We start from the raw sequence: 10778 nt of genomic DNA, 5'->3' as shown, positions 1-10778 counted from the left end.
ATATATATATATAATAAATTAAAGAATGTGTTTTCGCGTCAGCTACATATTTTCAGTCACCACTTGGTCCGTTACATTAATTACTTACATACAAATTCGTCGTGTGTAAAATTACAATATACATATATAAAGATTCCTGTGATACACGCACTGCAACTGCAGTCAATAAAAACATTAACGAAGAAAGCTCAAGGCAGTATGAATTTCATATCTTTCAATACTAATTACGCAAGGTAAAGGTAAAGAAATTTGATCAGCTTTGTATTGGCTTGCCTCGTCAATGCTCCATGAGAAGTATCAATCTTAAGTTGGCAAAGTGACACGCAACAAAACGACAGGGACCATATTCTTGTAAAATGTCGCATATCAAAATGGATGAAAATATTATAATATACGCTACGTATATTATAAATTTCTATAATATTTTCGTATACAATATTATTCAAGAATAAGGTCTTTAAACATTGTTTACTGTTATACCGGTGGAGGTCCATTCGGATAAAAAGCTATTGGCGTAAAGCTCCTCGCGAGATTATTAGAAAGCATACAACTGTAGTCTTCTTCTGCAGATGGTACCAGAGATGCGACGCCAAGCAGTAACAGCATCAATGCTTGGATTGGAAGAGAAACTCGTAGAACACGTCCTAAGAAACGATAACCACGTGCCAATACCGTTTGGTCTCTTTCGTCACCACTGCAACAGATTTCCAATAATGGAATATTAAATAAGATTAACTCGTTGAAATGATGACAACTAATTTTTCTTACAAATGACAGAACTTTATTTATCTATCTCAATCATTAAATAAATATGTAATTATCACGATCATCTTTATGATAAATAAAATTCTATCATAAAACTAATCGACAGATATTATCACGAAAAAAGAAACAACATACTCTGTGCCGGTGGCGTGAGGCTGAGCAGTCCCAGAGGCAGCTTCGTCGAGCAGCTACAGTTCAACAAAACAGAAAACACAAACAATAAGATACTGTGCAAGTGATTACTACGAATAACTTATATGCATGTAAGTGCCATCGTGATGACTTCTCATCATCGAATGACGCTTCTCGTTCTGAAAAATTTGTGTGATTTTTACTAATTTGTGCAATAATCTACAATAAATCATACACAGATGTAGAAATAAAAATATTAAGATCGCTTTTTATCCAGTAACATCACCGAGGAGATATTATTAAAGACTAACATATTAATATGAATTAATGTGACCAATATGACCACTCCGGGGAATGAAAATTGAAGAATGCGGACATTATTGTCAACTGTTTTTGCAGTTCTGAAGATAAATAATGAGGATTTTGTCTTTAATTATTGTTTTACCATAAAAATATATTTTTAGATTTGTATATTTCTAAAATAGTGATTAGAAAAAGTAAAATCTTCATTATGGGATCATTAAACATAATGTTTGTTCTTCAATTATCACCGAGCTTTCAGAACTCTTTTGATGATTGATGAAAATTTGTCTAAGGTTATTAGTCTTTAATAGTATCTTGTCGCAGTGATAACATATAAAAGTGAAATCGTGAAATCTATCAAGTACCTCACCTCTACTAAGTTAGCATTAATAATAAACACATTTTCATCAAATTATTTGAAGGTGAAGAGTTTAATAGATTGAAATGTTACATGGCTTTTAAGACGGAAAGCGATTGATAGTGATTGAAAAAAATCATACTTAGAAATAAATCAAATAGATGTAACGAAGTAGCAGCGAAAAATCAAAATTTGAGAAAACAAAGTTTGTTTTACATTACTGAAAATCTCATTGATCTAAACCTTTGATCACTTTATGATCAACTGATTTGACTTATATTTTATGATAAAGCTAAGAATCGATCTGATATCTATTGCCGAAAACAGAAAAGAAGCCATTTTTAAGAAATTTTACAGACAATCAGAACGGAGAACCAATACTATAAAATTATAAAATAGTTTACTACACTGCACTTTAATAAACATGGAATATGTATGTCTTTTTCTAATGTTTTAAAGCGAATTAATTTTTATAAGATAATATTTATTATAATGATAGTATTAATGAAAGTTACTTTGTGTATCATACATATTTCTCGTATAAAAAAGAGATGTATTTTTATTATAAATTATATTATAAAAATTTATGATTGTAATCGTACGATTTCACGCATTTATGCGCATGCGCCGCCATGTCAGTTTTTAGATCGTGCCATGTCTGTGTCGAAATCGAGGTGAAATCGTTCCGCGTTTTTTACCCGCATTTTCTGTGTAAAAATGACCCGCACGCGAAATTACAGGTTCAAACATAGAATTCAGTGCTCAGACTATTATTGTAATATATTAGTTAACGCGCGCTGTCGTAATTAACAATGATTCATTCGAATTTTCATTCAACAATTCGGATCTTTCTGGAATATTTCTCTCGCTTTTATAGCGTCTATCATAAAGTTGGAGTGGAATTAGCATCGATCAGAAGTTCATTATTACATTTCAATAATAGCGGATAGATGGCGGTAAGTTTATTTACACTTTGAAGTGTCATAATTAAGGTTATCGTTAAAAGCTCTTGATCAATGTATCGATAAAATGTTTTAATTCTTCGGAACAATGTAAGCAACTCACTGGATCTCATCAGACGAGACACTCGTACGTATTACGTAGTATATTTAGCCAAAATAATTTATTCTCGGTACAATAGTCATTATGCATTTTATAAAATTTTGAATGTTTTATTTCTTGATGTTAGAAAGTCTCAAAGCGGGAGACGCTTTGAGACTTTCTAAGCTGGAAAGCTAATTAATAAGCTTTCCACAAACATACATATACCATTGTATGAATGTGAAAGAATTAAAAGAAAATATCCATTACATCAGATCTTATTTATAACAATTTTCAGCAAAAATAATTAGAAATCTTCTTTTCATTTTTAAATACTTTTGCTCTTAAATTAATATCAAAGTATATTATATGTATAGGTGCTTTTCAGCAGGAGACACAGATGACACATTGTAATACATTGTGAATCATTACAGCCTTCTTGTTTGTCAATGTTAAACAAAAATGAAATAAACTGAGTTATACTATATCTATTGCTGGAAAGCACCATATATCTCAATGTTATACATCAACTACATTTGGTGTCACATTATCTATTAAAAAATCTACTTCAGGCTTATACGAACTTAACAATAATAAATAGATTAATGAATTAATACCATGGTGATTGCTTTGATTACAGATAGATTTATTGTACAAGAGGAAATAATTAGAACTTACATCATGTGAGAGAGATGCAAGAGATGTAGACGTAGCAGCGAGACCGATATCCCGTGGGTCCAGCCCGAGGGCAGCTCCTAATTTAAGGGCATAGATTCCTGTGAGTCTTCTTAATGACTGTAACCTTAATCGCAGTTCTTGCAGACGCGTTCTAGTTTCTATCTGTTCATCCAAAAGATGATTAGTTGCATCCTGTAACGATATTACTCGCGGCTCGCAACGCTCCAGATCACTTCGCAGTTCCCTAAAATAAGAATAAAATAATTTTAAAATAGATTTTGATATATTATTTGCTATACAAATTTTCTATACAAAAAAGCTACTTTGATATATTTCATTTATTGATAGCGTTGATTTGCGAAAAAATCGATAGAGATATTTACCTAAATTTATTATATTTTGCTTCTAGGATATTGCTAGATTCGGTCAAATCGATTGGTTCGCTTGCTCTAATGCTGATCTCAGTGCGTTCGAGCCAACTTAATAATTCTTCTATAATACGATAAAATTGGCGATTCGTCATGAGGGCGTGCTGCAACTGATCCTGCCATTCCACAGCAGCTGTACAAATTTTCTCCCATCTGCTGTTTGCCACAGCCAATCTGTCACGAAGCTCCTTCGCACGTTCCGTATCTTCAGTATGATCGACTAGGTGAGTACCGACTATATTCAGACTCGTTACAATACTCCTATGACTGTCGAGATCCAATAGAAACTCGCGATGATCCTGAATTACATCCTCCAATTGTTCTATATTATTGGGCGGCGAATGCTGCTCACTCTGCGTACCCTCGGCGTACTCCAACCATTTGTCCAAACGCCATAAATCATTGTCCAGTTGAGCCCAATTACGACGAGAACATAATGGACAGGTCAATCTGCCACTATCACTGCAATGATTGTGATAATTGTGATTATAATCAATATATTCGAAATTATAACTATAATTTAATTAATAAATGTTTTAAGATCATATATTTAGCATAAATTATATGACTATTTCTGTTTGCTAAAGTTGCAAGTAGTTCAATTTTGTTTAATTAGAGATTATGAATTAATTTATGAAAGTTGAGAAGATTTATTAGGTACACAAAATTTTTTATTATATAAGAAACATTAAAACTTTTAAGTTTTTCGGGAATATTTTTATTAGTAAAATAAATTTATAAAATAAATTTATTTTATTGAATTTAATTGTTATATAGTTACTCACTGGTCACATGGAAAAGCATAAGCATCTGTGACTGGCGATCTGTATATGATAAGGGATAAGCATTATTATAATTGGCTAAGCGTTATTGTTCGCATTAAAAATTATTGCAAGGCAGTGTTAATGCATCTATATTAGCAAAAGAATGAAGCTTAAATAACACAAAGAGAAAAGCGTTCATGATACGAATCGTAACAGTATAATAATATATTGTACTTTATTAATTGTTTCTTCAGTATTAGTTGTGAATATTAAAAATGACATAAATGGATGATTACCTACATATAAGATATTGTTAAAATTGAATATCATACAAATATATGCAAGAGTTATCAGTATTATATACATAATCTTATTAGTGTATATAAGTTATTAATTATTTTAGGATATTGTGTTTTAAACTTTCAGAAAGTAAATCATATTAATAAGATAAAAAGAAAGTTTTATGCGTGATGTAATTAAAATCGTGTATTTACAGCAGGCGTGCCCAATACTTTACTCATGAATAAACGTTTCCATCTTTCCATTATCTCGTTGAATGAGATAGAGAAAAAACAAAAACAATGTTAAAGCTATCTCATGAGATAGTTTATTCTTTTTTGTTTTTACATTGTCTTGCTCAATGAAACAATGAAGAAATGAAAGCGTTTTGCGAGTAAAATATTGAACAAGCCTGATTTATATATATTATCTACAGCTTTCGCAATTTAATTAATTTTTTTCTATAAATATTTTTTTCTCTAAATTTGCGCTCATATGATGAAGATTAATTTATTAAAAAATTTTATTGCAATCTTTGCTTATTACAAAACCTAAAATGCATTAGATATTTAAACATTGAAGTGAGCGTGAAAGAAACTTTACCTGAGCTCTCTGATTTGCTGTTCACGTGCTCTTGCTAGTGCAATGAGTGTTTCGTATCGAGCTATTAGTGTTGTTACCTCACTACTTTTAGCAATTCCTAAATTCAATTTGTCGTCTTCCATGAGCAGATTATGAAGGTGGCGTACCAGTTCTATCGAGGACTGGCAACTTCCGATTAGTTTAGCCTGTAATAATCCCGTGATATTTTAATAAAATAACAAAAACTATACTTAATTGAAAATAAAATTCTGAAAATAAAAATCTTACGATAGTTTTAGCAGCCGCATTGAGCCCAGGACCGGAAACGGGATCAGGTGTTACCGTTGCTTCCAAAGCACTTAGGGAATTGTTGCATTCGTTCAGGGCAGTTTCCAATTCCATCAAATATGCATCACATGAAGTCATTCTGATAAGTCTTGGTAGAGTGTCTACTTGAACCGCGGTATCTCGCTCAAATTTCAAAGTTTCTACCTGCACGGCCTCGTCGACTTCCGATCTTTCTTGCGTTTCCAGTTCCGCTTTCAGCGCGATTACTCGTGACTTGATATCCCGCCATAAAAGTTGATATTCGTCTACTAGTTCCTGAATTGCGGCCACGTCGTCAGGATTGCTCTCCTGCATAACTCGTAATGCTAATTCGTCTGCTTTGCGTAGCGTAATGTTTTGAGTATCGAGCTCTTCCTCGATTTCACTCAACTGTTGACGCCTTCGTCGCAACGATGCTCTTTGCTCAGGTGTGGCGAGATGTTGCATTTGCGTTAGGCGTACATCCACCTGCGTCAAGCCCATTACTGCAGTACCATGTGTGGATACGAACTCGCGGTAAGTCTTTTGTTCCCGTTGAATGCTCGAGATAATGGCGTTGATTCTTGTCTCTAGAACCAACCATCTATCAATGATCTTCCGTGTCTCGGCCGTAAGAGATCTAAAGTTGTCGGTATCCAATCCGGACTTGGCGAGACGTCCAAATATCTGTTCTAGGATTTTCAAGGCCTTCTGATGAGCTTCGATATCTTTGGCGATCAATTTAGCTTTCTCGGTTATTTTTCTTGATTCTTCTTTCGAGATCTCTGTAAGATCGTTCTCTAATTCCAACAGAGATTTCTCTGTTTTTACTAACCATGGTTCATGCTCGCATCTGGTTTTTTCCAACTCTTGCAACAACTTCCAAATCATCATGATTTTTCGCTTGCGCTCGGTAGATTTAATGCACACAGCTTTCCATCGTTTCTCTAGATTTTCCATACCGTTCTTTATCAGGTCCATGTTAAAAGAAGCTTTCCACGTGTCGCAATCGTTTAACAAGATTTCACATAAATTTAGCACCTCGCCGATATTACCGCTTTCAGTCTCAATAGTGATCTTGAGATGGTCGTGATCTTCGAGCTTTTTATCGATGTTTTTCTGTGTGAATTTTTCAATAATGATAACTTCTGATAGCTGACTTTCGATGCCGGTCAGCCAAGTTCGTAAATCAGCTATCCTCTTGAGCAATGAGTTCATAGTTTGAATTAGATCGATCAGCTTGTTAGCTCTTGCTTTACCGCCGGCCATTAGACGATTCCACTTCTCGTTGACTTCGTCTAAGGATTGCTGGAGTTTTGCTTTCTCTGTCTCTTCGGCGACTTCTATTAGCTCTTGCCCAGTATTCTGCAACCACTCGAGTTCGCGCTGTTTCAAACTCATCTCCGTCTGTAATTCGCATTCAAGTCGCTTCAATGCCTCTTCAGGTTCGTCCAATGCCATCGTGTCATGGTTCTGCATTCTGGTCACTGCATCTTCCATCCACGACAACAATTTATTTAATCTGTTTTCCCATCGACCATGAAGAGCACAACGTTCTCCGAGTCTATATGATAATAAAGCTAATTGGTATTCAAGATCGCCGTGTTGTTGCGTCAGAAGCGCGTCTTGTTGATTTAATGTCTTCATGTCACTCGGACTCAAACATTCTCTCAATTGTTCCGTGATTACACCAAGAGATTCCAAATTGCGTTGCGCGTTAGCTAGGCGAGTTCTCAAATGTTCAAGAGAGTCGAGTTGTTCTTTCGTCCTGGATAGACTTGTTAGTTCCGCATGGAAGCCCGCGCTTAATGTTTGGCTAATTTCCTGGAAGGTCATGACGATCATCTCAGATTGCTTGACATGTTCTTCATGCAATTTCTGTACTCGTTGAACGAAGTCTCTCCAGGTTTCCAAACCGGCTCGCAAATTTGCGATCCGTTGTACGTTTGCAGCATGTTCCATGCGTATCGAGACGGCCAGCGCCTCGTCGCAATTAGTTAGGAGGTACTCCTGTTGTTCCTGAAGAGACTCTATCTGACTCTCGCCAACTGGCATCTTGTCCAACAGCGCCTGAATTCTTTGCAGAATCTTTTCAAGCCTTCTCAAATGGATGAATTGTAGGTTCATGCGTTGCCGTTCTCTTTCAACTTCCTTTAACCACGTCAACAATTTTCTTTGATCTAATTTATATCTATCCCAGGCCGATATTCTGTCACGCACTGTCGTATGTCGCTCCAATATTCTCGCCAATGTCTCATTGTGAAGATTTGTTAAGGCATTGAATTGCTCGGTAACCGATCGATCACGATCTTCCTCTTGTCGCACCGTTAAAATGAGATTCTGCTGCTCAGGCAAAAGTTTTCGATGAACCTCGCAGAGATTCCGATGCTCCGATAAACTGTTATAATCACCAGGCATACCGCTCGACAGAAAATCTTGCACATGCGTCAAATATTCTTCCCAAAGCTTTAACGCAGCAATCACGTCTTGCGAACGAATTAATCGTGTCGACAAACGGTGATACTGCTGGAAGGTTTCTTGAAATACGCGTTGCCATAACTGGACCACCTCAACCACCGACGGTTCTTGCACGGAAACATCTAACGCGCGATCCTTGATGGATTGAAGCTGCGGCTCGGTTCGAGTTAACGCGAGTAGATGATTTCGTAATACCGTCAGTTGTTCGTTAGACTCGCCTTGACCCACCGCTGTTAGACTCTGAAAAATATACGGACAAGCTCTTCTGAATACGATCGATTATTTGACGGGTTCTTTAAAAAATGGACAGGGAAATAGAAAAAAATTTATGAGTTAATTTGACGCGCATGAATGGTTCCGTGAATTCTCGACACGTCAATCGATGCACTGATTAAGTTCTTACTAAGCTTCGAAGGAATCGTGATTTAACAACGTAGCAACGTTGTTATATTCTCCTAGCAAGTAGGATCGTATTGAATCGCCTTTATCTGTCGATCGACGTTGACGATGCACGCCGTAAATTCCGTCAGGAAACGGAACTCGGCGCGGCGCCGCTCTCAAGTTCGAAAGTTTCGGCCGACGCTGTGTGCACGAGTGTTGCAGCCATTCAGCTGTTGCGGATTTCGTGACTGATGTAATTGCCACCACGGGTTAAGCCCTTCGGCCTTGACATAACAAATTGTTTCGGAACTACCGCGATTAAAATATAAACGCGCGTGCGAAGCGATGATCGAGGTTGTGCCAAGCACCAATGGTGCGCCGCTCAACAACTGATGGACGCGTTAGTACGTCAGACTAAAGCGACCTAACGCCGCGGTTCTAACTATCACCTTCCAAGCGCAGGGGAACATGTACATCGATCCTTGAAAAATGTTTTAACTGTGAGAAATTCGAGGAAGGTCTCGTTCTTCAAGGTCCTGAAGCCTTTCGCACATACGTGCCAGGATTAATCAGCACATCGGACACACACACTCGAGAAAAATATGTGAAACTATCATCATGTATATGCTTATAATTCTATTTCGACATGAAAATTGCAATATCTTATACTTGTTATAATTTATTGTAATAAAATTATTTTTCTTTGTTTTATATTAGGGATAGAGAAAAGAGTTTCTTAAATCTATAGTTTCTTTTAAATCTTTATGAGATAACTATCTTGACATTATCTCATAATGTTCGAGTATTCGAGTTAAAACGAATGAAAGATGCTTGACTTGCATGCAGTTAGACAGAAACAGATGCAGCATGAACGGAGGTATGTACCTGTTGGACCGAATCCAGGAAATTTTTCGTCTGGCATAGATCACCGCGGGCAAGTTCCTGGTTGAGGACACGGGCATCCACCGTGTCCGCGAGGGTCGACAAGGTTTCTCGAACATCTTCGAGTCGTTGACCTAGCGCTTCAACTTCGCAGTGCAGCGGTCCACCAGCGTCCAAACCCACATCCGATGCGATCTGTGCCACTAAACCGCGTAGTTCCGCTAGTCTTTCTTTGTGCTCCGCCAGTGTCTCCTCGCAAACCTAAAACAAGTTTAAAATATCCAAGTTTTAACACATCTGCGTTCCACTCAAATTTTTCACGCGAAAATCTTTTTTCTTTAATTCTTCATTTTTCAAATATAATGTGACCAGAACCTATATTCTGTAACTGTTTTATACGGCCACCGACAACTATCGATAGGCGTGCAAAGATAGTTACGGAATTGTCTAGCATGCGGAACATATAAATTTTATATCATTCTTATTATTTTATGTTATGCATTTTTTATAATATTTATACATTATTTCCTAATTTTAGATTATATTTGTACTTTTATCATATTGATGGTATGAATTAACTCAGCATATTCAAATATTAATGCAATTATTTCTCTTGCTCAAAATGCAGTCAAGCGAGGAAGATCTAGAACGGATCTAAAGTCGTCTACATGAAGAGCACGTATTTATTCCTCTCTATCGATATTTATAGACGTACAATGTATATCTATTACCCCTTCTACGTAGATACTAAGTTTACTATGAAAATACTATACTGTACACATTTTTCAGAACTTTCGTTATCATACCTTAATTCTCGTTGAGAAACGCATTTTATTTAAAGAAATTATCTAAAATGTATTATTGAGTCGAAAAATACCAATTATTTTTTATATGTTTCGTAATTCATACATTTTAATTCTTTTTGGTCTAGCAGCACATTCTTCTCAGATTATAATTTTTATTTCATTAGCTAATTCGCTAATTATCACGCCTGAAGTCGCAGAAAGGATCGATACATCTGTTGCGACTGTATCTCGACAATTAAATACTCGAATCCGCAAGTATTTGAAAAGGTCTGAATAGTTGTAGTCACGTTCAAGCGATGAACGTATTGATTCAATTTGTATTACTCGATATCTGTGGTATAGTATTGTTATACGTGGAATGTTGAGATGAAATATATCAAAAACAAAAATATAAGCTAACATCTTTTTTCTTTTTATATCTACATAAGGATCGCAATGTTTGAAAAACGCGCTTCGGTGGAGTAAAAAAGAATTTTTTTCATCGAACTGTTTTAACGATGACTATAGATAAATGAATGCATATATCTTGTAACACGCACACACACACACACACACACACACACACACACACACACACACACACACACACACACAC

At 36.0% G+C, this 10778-nt stretch overlaps 1 protein-coding gene across 1 annotated transcript in view; it reads right to left on the bottom strand.

Annotated features, from left to right (window-relative positions):
* Positions 1–32: 32 nt before the first annotated feature.
* Positions 33–10778, bottom strand: part of LOC108688231 (nesprin-1-like) — a 91642-nt gene continuing 80896 nt past the window's right edge. The window contains exons 45-52 of the mRNA XM_018194396.1: positions 9381–9638; positions 5619–8354; positions 5352–5536; positions 4491–4529; positions 3661–4167; positions 3278–3521; positions 901–953; positions 33–694 (exon numbers count right to left, since the gene is read on the bottom strand). Coding sequence (XP_018049885.1) covers positions 475–694; positions 901–953; positions 3278–3521; positions 3661–4167; positions 4491–4529; positions 5352–5536; positions 5619–8354; positions 9381–9638 — 4242 coding nt within the window. The 3' untranslated portion in view covers positions 33–474. The remainder of the gene's footprint in view (positions 695–900; positions 954–3277; positions 3522–3660; positions 4168–4490; positions 4530–5351; positions 5537–5618; positions 8355–9380; positions 9639–10778) is intronic.

This window comes from Atta colombica, unplaced genomic scaffold (genome assembly GCF_001594045.1).
Source record: "Atta colombica isolate Treedump-2 unplaced genomic scaffold, Acol1.0 scaffold228, whole genome shotgun sequence".
Lineage (NCBI taxonomy): Eukaryota > Metazoa > Arthropoda > Insecta > Hymenoptera > Formicidae > Atta > Atta colombica.
This window is presented reverse-complemented; position numbering and strand designations above follow the sequence as displayed.